This window comes from Jaminaea rosea (assembly GCF_003144245.1).
Source record: "Jaminaea rosea strain MCA 5214 unplaced genomic scaffold BDZ90scaffold_20, whole genome shotgun sequence".
NCBI lineage: Eukaryota > Fungi > Basidiomycota > Exobasidiomycetes > Microstromatales > Jaminaea > Jaminaea rosea.
The window spans coordinates 204497-222267 of NW_020289994.1; the positions used below are offsets into that span (position 1 = coordinate 204497).

The 17771-nt window shown below is 59.1% G+C and overlaps 8 protein-coding genes across 8 annotated transcripts; 6 read left to right on the forward strand and 2 right to left on the reverse strand.

Moving 5' to 3' along the window:
* Positions 1 to 134: 134 nt before the first annotated feature.
* On the forward strand, positions 135 to 2600 carry BDZ90DRAFT_235003 (putative monosaccharide transporter). The gene is made up of 3 exons (XM_025507227.1): positions 135 to 905; positions 977 to 1325; positions 1400 to 2600. Exons 1-3 carry the CDS (start codon positions 606 to 608, stop codon positions 2449 to 2451), a joined length of 1701 nt encoding a protein of 566 aa, XP_025359062.1. The 5' UTR covers positions 135 to 605; the 3' UTR covers positions 2452 to 2600.
* Positions 2601 to 2764: 164 nt separating this feature from the next.
* BDZ90DRAFT_124575 (YccV-like-domain-containing protein) lies at positions 2765 to 6098 on the forward strand. Its single transcript, XM_025503317.1, has 3 exons — positions 2765 to 3153; positions 3441 to 5404; positions 5486 to 6098. The coding sequence occupies exons 1-3, from the start codon at positions 3147 to 3149 to the stop codon at positions 5810 to 5812; spliced, it is 2298 nt and encodes a 765-aa protein (XP_025359063.1). The 5' UTR covers positions 2765 to 3146; the 3' UTR covers positions 5813 to 6098.
* On the forward strand, positions 5812 to 6722 carry BDZ90DRAFT_124579 (hypothetical protein). Its single transcript, XM_025503318.1, has one exon. The coding sequence runs from the start codon at positions 5972 to 5974 to the stop codon at positions 6665 to 6667; it is 696 nt and encodes a 231-aa protein (XP_025359064.1). The 5' UTR covers positions 5812 to 5971; the 3' UTR covers positions 6668 to 6722.
* A 352-nt stretch (positions 6723 to 7074) lies between these two features.
* Positions 7075 to 7718, forward strand: BDZ90DRAFT_235005 (hypothetical protein). The gene has a single exon (XM_025507228.1). It carries the CDS (start codon positions 7102 to 7104, stop codon positions 7570 to 7572), a length of 471 nt encoding a protein of 156 aa, XP_025359065.1. The 5' UTR covers positions 7075 to 7101; the 3' UTR covers positions 7573 to 7718.
* A 252-nt stretch (positions 7719 to 7970) lies between these two features.
* On the forward strand, positions 7971 to 8432 carry BDZ90DRAFT_228886 (hypothetical protein; the record flags this gene model as incomplete). Its single annotated transcript, XM_025504847.1, has 1 exon — positions 7971 to 8432. The coding sequence occupies one exon, from the start codon at positions 7971 to 7973 to the stop codon at positions 8430 to 8432; it is 462 nt and encodes a 153-aa protein (XP_025359066.1).
* An 823-nt stretch (positions 8433 to 9255) lies between these two features.
* On the reverse strand, positions 9256 to 11879 carry BDZ90DRAFT_276357 (putative ERG5-C-22 sterol desaturase). Its single transcript, XM_025508921.1, has 3 exons — positions 11125 to 11879; positions 10935 to 11048; positions 9256 to 10852 (listed from the first exon to the last, which is right to left on the reverse strand). The coding sequence occupies exons 1-3, from the start codon at positions 11517 to 11519 to the stop codon at positions 9655 to 9657; spliced, it is 1707 nt and encodes a 568-aa protein (XP_025359067.1). The 5' UTR covers positions 11520 to 11879; the 3' UTR covers positions 9256 to 9654.
* A 1915-nt stretch (positions 11880 to 13794) lies between these two features.
* On the reverse strand, positions 13795 to 14538 carry BDZ90DRAFT_224795 (Pkinase-domain-containing protein; the record flags this gene model as incomplete). The annotated part of the gene is made up of 2 exons (XM_025504635.1): positions 13795 to 13887; positions 14071 to 14538. Coding segments are annotated over 2 exons (561 nt in total), but the record flags the coding sequence as incomplete, so codon positions are not given.
* A 2452-nt stretch (positions 14539 to 16990) lies between these two features.
* On the forward strand, positions 16991 to 17770 carry BDZ90DRAFT_124617 (hypothetical protein). Its single transcript, XM_025503319.1, has one exon. The coding sequence runs from the start codon at positions 17167 to 17169 to the stop codon at positions 17638 to 17640; it is 474 nt and encodes a 157-aa protein (XP_025359069.1). The 5' UTR covers positions 16991 to 17166; the 3' UTR covers positions 17641 to 17770.
* Position 17771: the final 1 nt, after the last annotated feature.

Here is a 17771-nt window from a genome sequence, read left to right on the forward strand (position 1 = left end):
AGACCTTGACGTCTCTCAGCACCGCACCACAGGTGCCCTCAACGGATGGCACACGAGGCACACTGTTCATCTACGGCTGAAGGCCTTGTACACTCGGAAACGGCGCGGGCGCCGAAATTCAGACTACCAGCCCTCGTCCTCGCATGATCCCCCACCGGCAATCTATTCATCCAAAAAACTACGGGCACGAGGAAGACAGGGCAAGAGCAGGACAGGGGGTGCAAGGGAGATTGTGAGACAAAGCCGAGGAGCGGCAAGCAGCGAAAAAGCGGCCTAAAGCTCGGAGGTAGCGTGACGAGGAGGGCGAGAGGGGTGTCGCGAGTCTACTTAAAGAACGCAGAAGCTTCCCCACAATCGCTAGCCCCCCACGGAGCCCCACACCATAGCTTTAAGCTGTCCGCGCCAGCCCTTCCTCAACTCTCACCCTCGCCCCAATCCCCTTCCACGTCTCACGCCCTTGTCAGCCCTTTGCTTCCCCGTAGAACGCCCAACGGCCCGCCCTATTGGTTCCGTGCCGCTTCGAAAGCAAAACGCCCGGGGTCTTAGCAAGCGCAAGGCCTGTCTCACCCATCTTTCCTCCCTATCGACCGCATCCAATCCCCATCATGTCCTCCTCACCTACCAAGGAAGAGGGCAAGGAGTCTCCCCTTGGCCTGACTACGACCGCCTCTAACGAGTATGGCCATCACAACCTCGATGGCGGCAGGCACATTGCTCCGCCTAGCAAGATCACCACCAAGTGCCTGCTCCTGATGTTCACTATTTGCACGGGTGGCTTCCTGTTTGGATACGACATTGGTGTTATCTCCGGATGCCTCATCATGAAGGACTTTGTTTTGCGATTTGGCGGCGGCTTGAATCCTGAGACGGGCGCTTGGGAGCTCCCGACCCAGACCCAGTCACTGGTGAGTAGACGGCGAGCGCCCATGAAACTATGGAAACCCTTCGCCTGACACTCTATCATGCACGCTCCCAGATTACCAGTCTCTTGGGCGCCGGTACCTTCTTCGGTGCCCTTCTGCAAGCCCCCATCTCCGACTGGCTCGGTCGTCAAAAAGCCATGGTCACCTGGGCAGTCGTCTTTACCGTTGGCGCCGTCATTCAGACTGCCACCGAAACGTCCCTCGCCCAGATGATCGTAGGTCGCTTCATTGCTGGTCTTTCCGTCGGTGCACTCTCCGGCTTGTGCCCCTTGTACCTCGGTGAGACTGCCCCCAAGGCTATTCGCGGTATGATGGTCTCGGGCTACCAGCTCCTGATCATTACCGGTATCGCTGTGTCCTACGGTATCTCTTGGGGTAGCTCCAACGCCGTCAACTCTTCGGGTGAGTGGCGCATGCGAGCGAGAAGCGACGCTTTTGCAGGAGCTGACATCTCGCACCTCTCCCATCGCTCGCAGCATCATGGCGTATCCCCGTCGGGCTCCAGATGCTCTGGGGTGTCGCTCTCATCGGCCTCATGGTCTTCCTTCCCGAGTCCCCTCGTTGGGAGCTTCAACGCGGCAACCATGACCGCGCTCGTATTACCATGGCCGGCATGCGTGGCATCTCCCTTCGCGACACCCCTCAGGGTCGCCGCGGAGACGACGCCATGGAGGAGGAGCTCGAGGAGATGGAGTACTTCATCGGCAAGGAGCGCGAGGTCTTCAAGAACACCAACTATGTTACCTCATACGTCCGCTGCTTCTCCCTCGACCGCCAGCTGTGGCGTCGCACCCTGACTGGCTGCCTGGTCCAAGTCTTCCAGCAGCTCAACGGCCAAAACTTCTACTACTACTACGGCCCTACCTTCTTCTCTGCCGCCAACGTGTCGCTCAACTCGTATGAGATCCAGTTCATCCTGGGTATCGTCTCTTGGGTCTGCACCTTCCCCGCCCTCTACCTCATCGACAAGGCCGGACGTCGTCGCTCTTTGATCTGGGGCAACTTCGTCTGCTTCGTCTGCGCCTTCATCGTAGCCTTTGTCGGCAAGTACTCGCTTGCTCCCGCTGGCTTGCCTGCAGACCAGGTCACTTCCGGTCAGCACGCTGCAGGCAATGCCTTCATCGCATTCGCCGTCTTCCACCTGGCATCCTTCTCCGTAGCCGTCGGACCGACCCCCTGGGTTCTTCTCTCGGAGCTCTACCCTCAGGAGCTTCGCGCCAAGTGCGTCTCCTTGGGCAGCGCCTCCAACTGGTTCTGGAACTTCATGCTGGGCTACTTCAGCCCTCCTCTCAGCGCTCAATACGGCCCCTTGATCATGCTGATCTTCGGTTCTCTGTGCCTCACGGCCGCCATCTTCGTCTTCCTCGTCCTCCCCGAGACCCGCGGTCTGTCCCTCGAGCAGGTCGACCTCCTGTTCCAGAGCGGTGTCAAGCCCTGGAAGTCTCGCGACTGGGTCCCCCCTGTCGGCGATGCCAACCGCAACACGCTGGGTACGGCGAAGAAGGTTGCGGCCGAGACTCACGCTTGAGGAGGAGGCGGCGGCGGCGCTGAGGCATGCGCGGACTGTGGCGCATTGTCCTGCCCTGTGACGTTCTGTGCTCTCTTCTGATCCTTCCTGTTGTTTTACATATCCCGATTTGAATCAAAGAGACACGAATATATGGTGATGATAAGTGGTGCGAATCGAAGTCGTGGCTGCTCGTGAGTTTTGCAGCAAGCGCCACGTGGGTGGGCTTGCCGTGGTGGCCCGTGCTGAGGCTCGCGGCGGCAAAGACGGACAGGCCGGCAAAGATGAAGTGAGCCAGGTGACGGAGCGAGGGAGCGTCCCTCTGGCTTTTCGACCCAATCGTCCTCTAACTGCGACTTTGCTTCTTGACTTGAGGTGTGGGAGTGCAAGACTCATCAAGGCACCGTCTGAACTCGTCAACAGCTACAATAACTCATGCGGACACGTCCTTATCCTCAATCTCCTGGCCCTCCACTTCTTTCATCACCTCGTCGCCACGATGACTGCAACAGCGTCAACCTCCTCGCACGACGTTGCCCCGATACCCATTCAATGGCTTCCCTCTGAGCTCCTGTACAGCATACTCAGCTACCTCCCCGGTCCACTTGATCTCCATCATGCGTTGCTAGTCTGCCAAGCCTGGCAAGCAGTCGCCACCGACGGGCGGCTGTGGGAGGACCATTACTGGCGCTTCTACCGGCCGCGAGGCGACGTCAATGACGAGCTACAGCGCTGTATCCTCGATGCGAGGCAGCGGAGAAGAACAGATACGATGAAAGCGTTCCTTGAGCGCTGCGCCGCCTCTCCGCCCTCTCGCGAGTTTTTTGAGGAGAGGTCTGCCAAGGCTTGGGAGAAGATCCAGGCTGTCCGCGAGCTCAGCAACCAGTCGCCTGGTCCTGCGACATCCAACGGCGAATTCAATAGTATGGTCAGTAGCGCTTGCAACGATGTGAGCCAAGCGATGGAGCCACCAGAACCGAATCCTGGCACTCAGTCGCGCGAGGATGCAGCATCTGTCCCGCTCTTCCTCCAAGCTCTGCTTGGCGATCACGACGCCCAGCCTCCAGACTTCTACACCCTCTTTCGGGATCGGATGAACAGCGATCAACGCATTCTCGCCGAGCTCCGCAACCACATCGACCTCACTTGTGGCACACTAGACAACCTTCTGCGCCTTGCCTCACAGCACGGCGACGGCGCAAGAGAGTTCCTCGCATCCCTTGCTGCAGAGCAGCGCATCAGCTGCTCCAATCTCGAACGCATCGCCCGCTTCTCCGACGTCAAGGAAGAGGAGGCATGGCCTAAAGCTCTTGATGTACACACCATCGCGAGCAAAGGCGACTCGCATCCTCATCGCGATCACTGTCTAACACTAGGCCTTGCAGCCTTCCAGCTGTCCGGTCATCATGCGCGTCGCGACGCGATCCACTCAATGCTCTCCCTGAAGGACCGGTACGAGGGTGTGGGCGCTTTGAGAAGTCGAGGCTCGCTGAAGGAGCGAGTCCTCGACTCCTGCACCGGCATAGAGGAAGCATTGAAGAGCGTCTCACTCTTTCGCGGTGGGCTTGGTGCGGAGTTGAGCGAGTACCTCGATCTCCTCGCCCTCTTCGTCTGGGCCGATCTACAAGCGCAAGATCGACGAGCTGCCAGCGTTTCTGCAATTGATGCCAGTGACGAGCACGGTCTACCACGCGGCTCATCCCGCCTCTCCATGCACCGCATTGTCGCATCCTTGCGCGCCCTCAACTTCGGCATCGCGGGCGCATCCGACTTTTACGATGTGGAGAACAGCTTTCTGAGCATCGCCCTCTTCTGCCCAGGACAGCGGCGGACGCTACCGCTCACGCTCTGTGCCATTGTCTGCGCCGTTGCCCGTCGGCTGGGCGTGGCGGCCACGCTCGTCAACACCCCCTTCCGTATCCTCATCGTTGCGGTGGAGGAGGCTGCGCAGCCTGCCGATTCTATCAGCACGAAGGAGGAGTGGGAGCGCTTCTTTGTCAGTCCCGACAACCCAGAGGAGAAATTTGTTGCCGAGTCAGGTCAGGTCACCAACTTCCTTCGCGCGCACGGCATCCCTGCTACACAGCTGAGCTCGACTAGCCCGCTCTTCGAGCCTGCCTCGCCGCTCGCAATCCTGCAGCGCGTGGCGAGCAATATCATCGCGGCACTGCAGAATGAAGGCGATCCCCGACTCCCTCACTCGGATCGACAGCACGGCAATCAGGCAGGCCCAGCCTACCCGCAAGAGGACGACGTCATCAATCTTGCTTCTTCAGCCGATCCGCTCGCCTCTCTGCGCCTCTACGTCTCCGGTCGCTCGGCGACTCCACCATATCCCCTCGACTCTGTCACTCTCGCATCGTCGCTCGACTCACTCCCGTCCACACACGTGCACAGCGAGCGCTCCACCTCCTTTCCCCTTCGCCTCGACGCAAAATACTGCGCCATGTGGGTTCTTCGCCTCTTTGCCCCTCATCAGCTGGGAGGGTCTCTTGCGGCGGCGAACATGCTACTGCTGAACCAGATGGCAGGGAACGCGAACAGTGCGGCATTCCTCGCTGATGTCGGGCTGTTGCAGGACGGGCTCGCAGGAGAAGAGGCGGCAAGTGAACTGAAAGTTGCGAAAGACGAGTCGGACGGTGTTGCCCAGGAGGAGGAGGGCAGCGAGAGCAGTGAAGAGGAAGAAGGCGATCTTGGTCGTCGTCATCCTTTGCGTGGCTACGCGGGCCAGATCTTCGACAGTGATCGTGAGCTCTGCGATGGGATGGGCTGTTTAGGCGGTGATGGTCAGGAGGCGGCGCAGTATGGCATCCACTCCCCTGAAGGACGTGATCGTAGCCACCCATCCAATGACGCCGTCGAGTATGGGGTCGGGACTGTGTTCACGCACAGGCGTTTTGGATATCGTGCGGTCATTGTTGGTTGGGATAGCTATTGTCGCAAGGGAGAGGCGTGGATCAGACAGATGCGCGTGGTGAGTCGGCCTGCCACATTGTTCCTCAAGAGCACAATGCTGACCTTCCATCCTGCTGTCTTCCTCCTCTCTTTTGCGCAGGACTCCCTTCCCTCCGGCGGACGTCACCAACCCTTCTACTCCGTCTTCGTCGAGGACGACAGTGAGCGCAACGTGGCTCAATGCAACATCGAGCCCGCCATCATTCCCGCTGGCGCCACGCAAGAGGAAAAGACGGAGAAGCTGCACGACTTTGTGGGATTGTTGAGCCTACCTAGCGTTGGCAAGTGTTTCAGGACGGTTGCAATCGAGGAGACGGGAGAGAGTGGGAAGACGGTACCAGGCAACGACGAGGGCGATGCAAGCGCAGAGGGTCACATCAGGCTGCGCATGAACGCTTGGCTGCAGACGGCTTGGCCTTTTGATTGATTACAGCGAGACAGAGGCAAAGGGAAGTAAGACGAAGGCTTTTATCCAGGATGAGGCTCGGATACATCACACATTATCCTCCGATAAATTATACCCAAATGCACCCTCAAGAGCCAGCGAGGGAGCGTACGGTGAAGTAGATGCAGCGGGACTGCACGAATGTACAATGCTCCTCTGCGAGTCTTGAAGAGGCTCTCACTTCGTGATCTCCCCGGGAGCCGCGAGCACAATCTGCTCTTTGCGCTGAGCAATGCCGCGATGCGAGGGAGCGAGGGCAAGACGGGTCGAGGGCCAGGGCAACATGTCGGACCGATGCTCAGGTCGGATGCCGCTTGCTCGCAAACATCGGAGGTATACGCGTCATCAAGTCTCTTTTGGCTCAACGCTTCCTACACAACTCATCAGCACAACCGCCACATGAGGCTTGCTATCGCCTACGTCCTTGTCGCTGCGCTCATGGTGCAAGCGGACCACTACACCTGCAACTGGCAGGATCAAGGCGTCCTTTCGCCGGCCACCTATGGCTATGAGCTCTACTGCCGCGCTTCGGCCAAGTTCTTGAACACCACGAATGCCGAGTACTACTGCCCCGCGGGGCCAGGATACATACTCAAGGTCGCCGATTACGGCTTTCTCGCTCCAGAGACCTTGGAGATCAGGTCGCCCTGTGCCAAGAATGGCTTTGCCAATGATTGCTCGTGGCTTTACTGGGGCGTTTGTGACGCTCCTTCAGACCAAAAGAGCGCGGACCCCTTTCACTGCAAGTATCTCGGCCGACACGATGATTGTTCCTGGCCTACGAAGTTTGCTGCGGGCACGGAGCCCGCTACTCTGGACATTTGGAGGAAGAAGTAGTGGCGGGCGGGATTGTCGCTATCTTGGTCGTCGGAACGACTGTGAATGGCCGGACAAGTTGACTGAGGCGCCTGACACGGTTGATATCTGGACGAAGAGGAAGTGACCGCTAGGCTGCGGAAGGGGTCATAGCAGCCTCGACGCGATTGTAATCAGTGCCGCTTACGGCAGCCGCACCAAGCGTGCGCACGCGTGTGCAGTAGATCCTGCGACTCAATGCGACGCACAAACCCACAGCTTTCGATCTTTCAGAGATATCGGTCTGATGTTCAGTGACGGCGCCATCGGGCGGCATGTTATGAGTCTGACCCTTTGCGCGCAGCCGTCGGCTATACATCAGTCGAACTCTCTGATCACGCACGTTGGCTCGCCGTCTCCCTTTGACATCGACTTCTTTCTTCGCTCCTCTCGCATCGCATCTATCCAGCTACAGTATGCTCGGCGTCACGTCGCTCAATCTGCTTCTCGGGCTCTTGCTCATCACTTTGGGCCTCGTCCTCACGGCCGCCGACCATTTCACCTGCACCTGGCAAGATCAAGGTACCCTTTCGCCCTCCAAGTACGGATACACTTTGTACTGCGATGCCCCCGTCACCCGCATCAACGACACTCACGCCAAGTACATCTGCACGAGCAGCATCTTCTTCGGCCTAGGCCATACCAGCATTCGGGTCGCCGACTGGGGATTTCTGGGCCCGAACGTGCTTGAATTCGCCAATCCGTGTGGACGAAAGGGGTACGCCGATTGCGAATGGCGCTATTGGGGATTGTGCAACGGCACAGCAGATGCCAAGGCGGACATGAGTAATGTGTTGTGCCGCTATATGGGTCATCATGATGACTGCTCGTGGCCAGTCAATCCGGCTCATGCACCAGACAGGGTTCAGATCTGGAACCAAGTTTGACGCGGGAGAACACCACTTGTGCTGTTGCGAGCGTCCCAGTCGTCCGGCTACGCCTGTACACGCTCCATGATCTGCCGCGACTTGCGCATTCTTCTGCTGTGCGAACACGAACACCACTGTAGAATGAAGAGGTACGAGTTGACGAGGGAGACGAAGCTGTCTTGATACCGAAGGCAGGCGTACACCGCCAGACGGCCACTTTCGCAGCCGCGCTCCCACGCCCTCGTCTTCCATCCGACTCGGGCAAACTCATTATCCATTACTGTGCTGCCCTCGCGCCTCAGATAGGCAATCAAATGACCCTGAGAGTGAGCATTGCTGTTCGCACAGCCGCTGTGTCGTAAGCCTCGAGTCCGGTCACCGAGTTCAAACACCCATCCATCGCTGCATCACGCACAATGCTCGCCCTCGCTCCCCCCTTCATGCTTGTCAAGCTGCTGGTTCTTCTCCATGCCAGCCTCGCCCTCGCAACTCACCGAGTCTGCACCTGGCAGGACCAAGGCCCCCTTTCGCCTTCGACCTACGGGTACAGGCTCCGCGCTACCGCTCCAGTCACGCGCATCAATGACACTCACGCCAAGTACGTCTGGCACCACAAAGTCTTCTTCTTCATCACCGTGAAGAAGACGGTCGCCGACTACGGATTTACGGCACCACAGGTGCTCGAGTTCGCAAAGCCATGTCACCATGGGTACGACATATGCAAATATCGACGCCACTATGGCGTCTGCAACGGCACCACGGGGCCCGACATGAAAGACGTTGCGTGCAAGTACATGTATCATCGAGATGACTGTGAATGGCCGGTCAAGACCATCAAAGCACCGGAGTCAGTTGAGATCTGGCGCAAGCGGTATTGATTGGGGCGGGCATTCGCTGTGTGACAGTCGTCCGGTTACGCGCCATCCGACGGCGCAGGCAGGCAGGCTCACTTCTGGCATATCCTGTTGTTTCGTATCGTGCACTTCTTGCCATCAACACCATTACTGCATCCTCTTTCTTAAGTCGGTACCTACGCCTGTGCGACCGCCCCACCTCTCATCTACCCCGCTCACTCAGATGCGGCGCAGCCTGAGCTGACGCGTCTAGCCGAGGTGCAGCCATTCAATCACATCGCGAGTCACCACCTCGAGTGATTATGACTGCCCAGAGCGACCATGACCTCGATACGCAATCTTCGAATCGGCGTTGCACTCGCCGAAGTCCGAGCAGCGTGTCGAGAGACCATCGCAACCGGGCATACTGGCAGTCGCAATGGCAAACGACTGCACGTTAGTGCCCTATGCCCCCCTCTGCGTTCACTAATCGAGTTGTGCTAGCCACTTCGAGTGAACATTCGCTACCCATACAGCCTCACTCGCTCACGCCTCGACAATGATGCTCAGCCTCAGACCGACGCACCTATGCCTGGCACTCCTTCTCGTTGGGCCTGCCTTCATCGCAGGCACGCACTTCGTCTGCACCTGGCAAGACCAAGGGACCGACTCTCCCGAGAGCTACGGGTACAAGAGATTTTGCCTCGCTCCAGTCAGTCAGATCAACGATACGCACGCCGAGTACCACTGCGACAGCACGCTTGGGTCGCCTAGACTCGGCAAGCAGGTCGCTCATTACGGCTTCATGGCCGCGAACCTGCTCGAGATTGAGAATCCGTGCGGGACGTATGGGTACGCTGGGCACTGTCACGACTTCTATTGGGGAGCTTGCAATAACACGGCAGATGCCAAACAGGACCCAAAATCGTTTTCTTGCAAGTTTTTCGGTCGTCATGATGACTGTGAGTGGCCTGACAGGCTACCTCACGCCCCCGCATTCGTCGACATCTGGCATAAGCATCGTTGATGCAGTGCAAGCTGATCCACCAGCAACGCACGGCGTACTGTACTTGAATGCCAAAACCAATGCTACTGGTTGCAAGCGTGATGCAAATTGACGTGTCCAACGGAAAGAGAGAACGAGTGTCGCCCCGAGCGAGTCGGCGAGCGTGCACAAAGATATATGGTCAAGTCTATGCTAAGACTCCGACGGGCGAGCAGTCATGCCATGCCCCTCCCTCCACCAGCCCAAACTCGCTGCCACTCGCTACGCTGCAGCGGCCACCTCAGGGCTTGTCCCTGGCACAGGCGCAGCTCTCGGCCTGAACTTCATGAGCGCCCCATCCTTGGGGAAGATGGTCGCGATCACCTCCACCTCCTCGCTCAACGGCGTCACCTGATGCTCCCAGTCCATCGTTACCGCCGCAGAGCCCAGCACAGCGGTCAAGTGAATGAGCGCGTATTGCTGCCCGATGCAGTTGTGCGGGCCAGATCCAAAGACGAGCCAGTTCTTTGGGTTGCGCTCCGCTGGCGAGTCGGGACCTGCGAGCCATCGCTCCGGGATGAAGTCGTCTGGGTTCGGGTATACCTCGGGGTCGTGCAGTGAGTTCCAGAAGGAGGGGATGACCATGCTGCCCTTGGGCGCATTGTAGTTCTTGTCGATGGGGAACTCCTTGTGCGCCACGTAGGGAACCATGATGACTGGCGGCTTAAGGCGTAGCGACTCCTTGACCACTACACGCGTGTATTCCATCTCCTCGACCTGCTCCAGCGTCAAGGGCGCGTTGACGTCGTCGCCGCGAATGCGGTACTGCTCCTCGCGGACCTTGCGCAGGATGTCGGGACGGTCCGCCATGTGCTGGAAGAGGTAGGTGACGCCCGAAGACATGGCGTCCTGTGAGGCAAAGAGGAAAGAGAGGAGAACCATGCCGATCTCACGATCTGAAAAGTCGCGGACCAGGAGGCGACGCTGCTCTGGCTCGAGGTCGGCGTTGTCTTTCGCAGCACGAGCGTCGATCATGGCCTTGATCCAGGCGTCGGTCAGGCAAGTCACGTCGCCGCCAGCAGCCATGCGCTTCTTTGACTCGCGAGCGGTGAGCTCAAACCACTTCATGGCCATCTTGCGCGCCTTGATGGCGTTGTAGACCTTGGTGCCGGGGAAGGCAAAGGGGAAGTTGACGAGCTCGAGGGCGACGGTGATGAGCCAATAGTTGTCTGAGACCTGCTTGGCGCCCTCCTCGGGGATGTAGTCACCGCAAAAGACGCGGAGCGAGGTGTCCATGTTCAGATCCCTGAACTTCATCATGTAGCGCTGCGGGGTAGGGCAAGGGTCATTCATCCATGACGAAAAGTGCTGCTTGTAGATGCTCTCCTGAATGCCGAGGTAGATGCCGAGGGCCTTGCGAGTGAAGAGGGTATTGAGGCCCTTTCGGTAGTCTACGTGCGCCTTGCCGTTGAGGAATACCCTGCGAATGGGCGAGTGGGCGTGGTGAGAGAGTCAGCAAGGCAGTTCGCGAACTTCCGGCCAGCACATCGCTCCATGCGCACCAGTTGTCGGGCGACAGCACCTTCTTGGCCGACGCTACGAGGCAGGGCTCGGCGTAGGTGGGTGAGTTGAGGATCTTGCGCGTGTGCTCCGTCGATGACGCCACGACAATGAAGCTGGGCGAGCGCATCAGCAGCGGAAGCAGGTCAGCATGGAAAGATCAATCTCCTTTCGTGTAACGCGCCGACGCACATGTTGAATACGCTCGCCACACTGAGAGGTCCGGAGTTCCATCCAGCCTGGTACTTCTCCAGCGAAGGGTGAAGCGAGTCTGTGAACTTTCCAATAATAGGAATGGTCCACTTCGCTCCGGGCAGGCCACGCTTCTTTTGGCGGTACTGGATCTGCTCGAGAACGAGGATAGTGGCTGCAATTGCCAAGAGGGTGAAGAGCGTCGAGGTTGCGGAAGCGCCCTTGAGGGAGGGTAGGGACAGGTAGTCCAGGTAAGGTGAGAGCTTGGCGAGAGTGGATGAGCCCAGCAGTGATGACGAGGATGTTGATGAAGATGCATTGGCATTGAAGAAGGTGGAAGCTCCAGTGGGCGCTGAGGCCGCGTTGGCTTTAAAGGACTTGAGTACGGATGCCATGGCTGGCGCGGCAGAGGTGGATGAGAAGAATTGAGGATGGATGGATGAAGGGATCAACGACGTGCGGCGGTGTCGACTACCAGCCGTCACTCGACTTGGAGGTAGAGGAAAGGACGAAAAAAGGCGCGACGCAGCTTAGAGGCGACTGAGGCGCGTCTAATCCTGACTGGGTGGGAGATGCGAAGGTCCTTCGTCCGAAGCTTCCGAGCGCGGAGTTGCAGATGCGCAAACGACAAGTCGCGCAAAGGGTGACAAAGGGGAGGGAAGAGGGACAAGTTGTTGGTGGTGGTGGCGACGAGAGGGATGGATAACGACCGTGAGTCTCTGATGACCTCAGGTAGATGTCAGCTTGGGTGGACGCAAAAAGGAAGTCACCTCAGTCGGACGCAGCTTCCCTCTCTCTCTCTCAAACGCGGACCGCGGATGCAGCGCAGGCCAAGCACGGAAGCGCACTCTCCTCTCCGATTTTCCCGCATCATCAAAGCCAAAGAGCCGCGAAGCCAGACTGAGAGAAGAGGGCAAGGCACGACGACGCGGCAGCAGCGGCCATCAGATTCCGCTGAAGAAGGAGCCAGCCACAGTGTCATAGCGCCCGGCTCTAGTTTCGAGACGATCGACCGGGGCTTCACGTTGCCGATTCAACGATTGAGTGGACACGACACCAAAGGAGAGCGAACCAAACCAAGACGTGCGGACGCAAGGGCAGCCAAATGAAGCGCGTCGTCACTCAGCTAATATGCTGAGTGAGCTGACATTGACGACGACATCTCAATGGTACTGGCAAAACGACGCATGGGAGCTGCTTCCATTTTACGTCCGTGCCACCACGGGGCTCGAGCATAAGTAAGCCATCACTGAGCTTGCCGTGAGATCCTCAGGCACCCTGGGAGAACGCGGGATTAACGGCCCGATGACGGCCGACACGAGCGCGAGCAGAGAAGGAGCGCCACCTCGACCCGACTTCCCTTCCTTGGCTCGCCTTGGCGTCGTTACGGCCTAGGTCACGAGGTCCGAGCGTTGCGATGGCGCTAGTCGCGCCAGCAAAGAAGAGAATAGAAGCAAAATCTGATTCAATTGTGTACGACGGTTGAATTAATGACATATACGAGGCTTTACTGTTACATAGACTTTGTTGTTGAGTTGGTTGAGAAGTGAAGGAGAACTGCGAAAGGCAGAGTGAAGGCGATGAAGGCTATCGAGCAAACCGAGCGCATAGATGATAAGGCAAGAGACAAGCAACACAGAGTAAGAGGCGTCGCACGGGTTCGCCATCGCGACTCATTGACTCGCCCAGTTGCTCACCAGCTTGAACCGCCCTGCGCAGATAACAGGTAATGTTGAGGCTGAGCGCGGCTCTCTAACCCCCACCTCCCACAGCCAGCTTCGCGCTCTCGAGCATCCGCGTGAGCGTGGACATCCTTTCCCTGTCCACCGGCTTTGTCGGGACCTCCCCGCTCTCACGCCGTCCTTTGTAGTCTCTCGCCGTACCATCATCCTTGTCTTGAGAGTGGACGACCACGCGCGGAGGCTGAGAGGTCGTCCCCTTCGGCAGTGGCGACGGGCTATCCCGCTCCTCAAATGGCTGCCGAGGTGAAGAGGGAAACGTGGGGCTGGGCAGGATATCCGGCGTCTCCGGCGGTACGTACGAGGTTGAGCCTCTCCTCCCATCGTACTCGGGGAACAAGGATCGCCCTCCCATGCCCGCATCGTCCTCTTCCTCCACTACAAGGCCCGACCCTACGCCTCCGCCCCCAAAGTCAGGCCGAGGGGCAGAGGTGAAATGCGGCGAGGAGAGCATGGACGGCAACGTCGAGCTGTCGCTTCCGCAGCGGGAGTGGGCCATGGGCGAGGTGCGTATCACAGAGGCCCCGCCGCGGCGTAGAGGCTTGTGCGTCTGACCAGCGCGGAGGCCAAAACGTTGGGGTAGATCGCGGGTCCATTCGCCGAATTCGCGAGCAGAAACGCGGCGCTTCAGCGGCGCGACTTCACCATCATCGTTGCCAGGTAGGGCTCCGTCCTCGCGCTTGGGAACGACATTGCACAGCACCTTTGTGCTGAGCCACTCGGCCATCTCCGCCGTCAAGCCTTCGAAACTCTCTGTCAGAAATCCGATGGGGTCATAGCAGTAAGCGGTGAAGCTTTCGCACTTTTCCATGCTTGGCTCCTTGAACGGATTGCGATGGAAGACCAAGTTGAGTAACACGATGCCGAGCGACCAAATGTCAGCTTGTTGAGCGTCGTAGTAGGATGTGACGTTGTTGCGGCACTCGTACGCCATGTACGGTTTGGATCCACAGTCAAAGTCTCGGCAGTGTGGCTCTGCAGTAGCCAGGCCAAAGTCGGTGAGCTTGACGACAACGCGGCTCGACTTGGCGAGGGCCGTCACCGTCGTGTCCACGCTGTGCGTCGTGCTGGTGGAGACGGTAGAGACTCGGCGTCGGCTGGAGGAGGCGAAAGAGGGGCGGCCGCGAGAGCTCGGAGGGCGGCGGGGTGAAGTCTTGTCTTCGTTTCCATCGTGGACGAGGTCTTCAGGGAGATCTTCCGTAGCGACGCTGAATCCATCCTCGTCCTCCTGCCCGGCCTCAGCTTCAGCCTCGCCGCGCCGGTCCTCGACGATGAAATTCTCTGGCTTGATGTCGCGGTGCGAGATGCCTCTGTCGTGGCAGAACTGTACCGCCTCGCACATCTGGCGGAACATCTTGCTGATCAACTTGAGACGACGTCGCGACAGCAGGGCAGTACCCGCAGTCGAGGCCAAAAGTGAGGGTGAAGGCGGAGTTCCATCCGCATCGCTGAGCGGCGTGCTCGTTCCACTGGCATGCGGGCTACTCAATGCCGTCAAGTCTCCGTTCGTATCCTGGGCCTGTTCGAGCCAGTAGTAGAGGTCCTGCCCCGGGCAGTACTCGAGGACGAGGAAGAGCCACTCCGGCGTCTCGTAGGTGCGGTACAGGGTCACAATGTTCGCGTGAGGCGGCAGGGATTGGTGAATCGTGGCCTCCAGGCGTTGCACTTCGAGCATCTCGTCGCTGAGATCGCGCTTGCAGAGGCATTTCAGCGCGAAGAGGCGACCTTCTTGGGGTTGGCCGAGGCCGGAAAGGAGGGGCTGATCGCCGGTGATTGGATCCACGGCGGCCGCTTTCTCGCCTTCCTGCGCTGCTGCTGCCGCTGCTTCTGCGGCCACACGCGTTGCGAAGCTGTCTCCGCCAGGCTTCTTGGCCCTCAAGGTGGAGCTCAGCAGTCCCTCCCTGGGCTCGCGATCCGTGAGCGTACCAGCAGGCAGTGTCGTATCAGCAAGCGTCAGGTCGCCTTCCTCCTCGCCGCCAGCTCCGGCGATCGGCTGGCCACGTTGTCTCATTCCCTCCGTGGCCCCCACATCGTCCTTGGGCCCAACAATCACCTGTCCGTCACCCGCGACCTCCTGCACAAGATACACGACCGCATAGCTCCCTTCACCCAGCTTCTTGATCACCTCGAGTCTAGTGCCAGTCACATCCCCCTGCTGCTTGCGGAATCCGTCACTTGTCTCTGCGATTGTGATCGGGTACCCGTCGTGTATCATGCCTGGTCCCAGGCGATCTCCGACTTGGAAGATGTCGACAACAGCAACGCCATTGCCAACTCGGAAGTTGGACATCATGGACGAACGGCGAGACATGCAGTACGAATCAGTTAGAGACGTCTTGACCTGCATCATGGCTTCGTGCGAGAGGTTGAGTTCCTCAGAAGCGTCGTCGTCCAGTTGGTCATGGACGGGACGTGGTGGTGAGTCGACGAGCTCCTCGGTGCTCTCTTCCTTGAGGGACTGCTCAAGCATGTGGTGGTGCGGGCGATGATGTTGGACAGGCGAATCGAGGTGTACCGGGCTCTCCAGCCCTACATCGGACAGACGAGGCGACCAGTCTGGTCCAAGTCGATCTCCAGAAGAGAGTGGCTGCGTGCTGCCTGGTCTTGAAGGGGGCTCAGGGCTGCGCAAGTACCCACGCAGCGATGGCGTCCTCACTCGATCGTAGTGGGCAACTGAAGTCTGCAGCCCATTTGTCGAGTTGCGGTTGCGCAGATGGGGCGGGCGGTACACGCCGTAGGCAGGGCGAGAAGAGATGATGGAAGCGGTTGAGGGGGAAGAGAAGTTGCTGCTTGCCGTTGAGTCGCGGCGTGAGTGAGAGAGAGGGTGACCAGAGGTAGAAGAGAGTGAGGCGTGCGAGCCTTTGCGGGTCGGACCGAGGTAGGCAGGGGAGCCGTTGCGCTGCTGCGATTGGGGTGAGTCGACGCTCTTTCTAAAGCGACCAAGATTCTCAGTAGGGCGTCGAGGCGAGGAGCTCGTCGGAGGCTGCCCGAGGTTGGCGCGAACACCATCTGTGGCCGTGGGAGGGGTGGTGCCAAAGGACAAAGGGGCACGCTTGGGGCTAGGAAGGGCGAAGTTGGCATTGCCTGCTCGTACGACAGCTGGGTTGAGGGGTGAGGGACCGTTGGCATCGTGGCTGAGGTGTGCTCGAGCTGGGAGGCGGACGAGCCCTGATGCGCTGCCATTAGCATTGCGGTTGCCTACGAGGGCGTCATGACTCTCAACGCGGCGCTGCACGATGGAGCGCGGTGATGACTGAGGCTGGCTATCCCTGCTCAGATCCCGCTTGATTGGACTGGTGGGTAGACTGGGCAGCGTCGACGTAGGAGTTACTGCCCAGTCTTCCTTACGGTCTTCTTGGTCGGGCGTCTGGAAGCCATGAACGTAGAGTGGCCTCAAAGGTACTGCTGGCTGCAGCGACGACTTGTCCGGCGAATGCTGTCGCTGTTTGTGGCCTCCCGTGCCCGCTCCGCCCCCTGCTGCCTTGCCAATGCTACCAATCTCTGACGCTACAAATGCCCTCCTGGCGACTTCGGCTGCGTTCGACGATGCGACGAAGCCCATGTGCTTGCGGTGGGCATGAGCTGGCGCAGTCTGGGATGGTTTGCCGCTTCCCTCGCTAGCATGCGCTCTCCAGTTATCAGCGGTCGATGCATCTCGAGCGTCGTACGATGCTACGAAGCCGGAATCCAAGGGGGTCGCCTTGTTGTGGTTGCCTGCTCGGCGAAAATGAGCCCATCCTCCTCCTCCGCTGCCGTTGGTTCCCACCGACTTGGAGATGTTGTGATTGGATGCGTATGATTTGCCCGCTGTGACTGCTGCGCCTGGAATGGCGAGAGCAGGCGATCGTGGCCTCCTCCAATTACTTTCTTGATCCGCCAAGCGCTGCGTCTGCGTCTGTGTCTGCGTCTGCATCGTCGTCGTTGGTGTGATTGAGGCTGCTGGCTTGCTCATGTGGACGAAGTTGTTGGGGAAAGAAGGCCTGGGGAAGAAGGGAGGGAGCTCGGGTCAAAGTGAAGAGGTGGTGAAGCATGTGCTCTGGCCATGGGAGAACGGGAGCCGAGGGTTGCGAAGGCAAAGAGGAGCGCTTGGTGAGGCAGTCAAAGGCGCATATCGTCCAGGAGGTGATGGTGGTGGTGGTGGTGGTGTGATCAACCTCGTCGTCGCTTCGTTGCTGTGACAGCGGAGGCCTGATTGGCTGCGCCCCAGCTACGTCGTCACTTTCGAGGGAGGATCCGGAGGGGTCGTCGTTCGTCCCCCCTGTGCTCGACCTCCTGAGCAGCGGCAGAGACAGCGAAGGCGGCGATGATCTCGGCCAGACCTGTACTGCGCCTTATGTTCCCCTCGCAAGGTTCGAGCAGCAGGAGTGTTTGTGGGATCGATGCGGATGCGGAGGATGGCGACGAGGCAAGCAAGGCAAGCAAGGCAAGCAAGGCAAGGCGTGTGATGCGGTGTGATGGCCTCGATAACATTGGGGTTGCGCTGCTGCGATTCACGTCCGCGCCACGAGGCCTGCCGCATCTCGGTGGAGGATACCCGGGCACGGGCCACGGCGAAAGGGCGCCGCATTGCCTCCTCGTCCAAGCCCTGTGTCCACAGCCACCAAGCCACAGACCAGACCGCTACAGACTAGCTCGACCAGCTGCCCGCCCGTACGCCCGTACGTACACGACCCCAGTAACATCGACTTGCTCTTTCCCGGCCGCTGAGACATCACATGACGACAGCGTGGCAGGAGCATGGCGACAACATCACGAGATAGCAGCATGGGCACAATGACATGACAAGGAAGAGAGGCAGACAGGAAGGAGGGACGCGGGGGAACACCGCCACCACGTCTCGTGTCTCCTCGTACGCAGTACAATAGAAGGGCCGAGTACGTGATGAGGAGGTCTCGCCCTCACTCCGTC

Coding starts and splice junctions, on each gene's coding strand:
- BDZ90DRAFT_235003 (XM_025507227.1), top strand. CDS start 606: ATGTCCTCCTCACCTACCAAGGAAGAGGGCAAGGAGTCTCCCCTTGGC. Junction 906..976: donor CGACCCAGACCCAGTCACTG/GTGAGTAGACGG, acceptor GCACGCTCCCAG/ATTACCAGTCTCTTGGGCGC. Junction 1,326..1,399: donor CAACGCCGTCAACTCTTCGG/GTGAGTGGCGCA, acceptor CATCGCTCGCAG/CATCATGGCGTATCCCCGTC.
- BDZ90DRAFT_124575 (XM_025503317.1), top strand. Junction 5,405..5,485: donor GGATCAGACAGATGCGCGTG/GTGAGTCGGCCT, acceptor TCTTTTGCGCAG/GACTCCCTTCCCTCCGGCGG.
- BDZ90DRAFT_124579 (XM_025503318.1), top strand. CDS start 5,972: ATGTACAATGCTCCTCTGCGAGTCTTGAAGAGGCTCTCACTTCGTGAT.
- BDZ90DRAFT_235005 (XM_025507228.1), top strand. CDS start 7,102: ATGCTCGGCGTCACGTCGCTCAATCTGCTTCTCGGGCTCTTGCTCATC.
- BDZ90DRAFT_276357 (XM_025508921.1), bottom strand. CDS start 11,519: ATGGCATCCGTACTCAAGTCCTTTAAAGCCAACGCGGCCTCAGCGCCC. Junction 11,049..11,124: donor GTGGCGAGCGTATTCAACAT/GTGCGTCGGCGC, acceptor GCGCTCGCCCAG/CTTCATTGTCGTGGCGTCAT. Junction 10,853..10,934: donor GTGCTGTCGCCCGACAACTG/GTGCGCATGGAG, acceptor GCCCATTCGCAG/GGTATTCCTCAACGGCAAGG.
- BDZ90DRAFT_124617 (XM_025503319.1), top strand. CDS start 17,167: ATGATCTCGGCCAGACCTGTACTGCGCCTTATGTTCCCCTCGCAAGGT.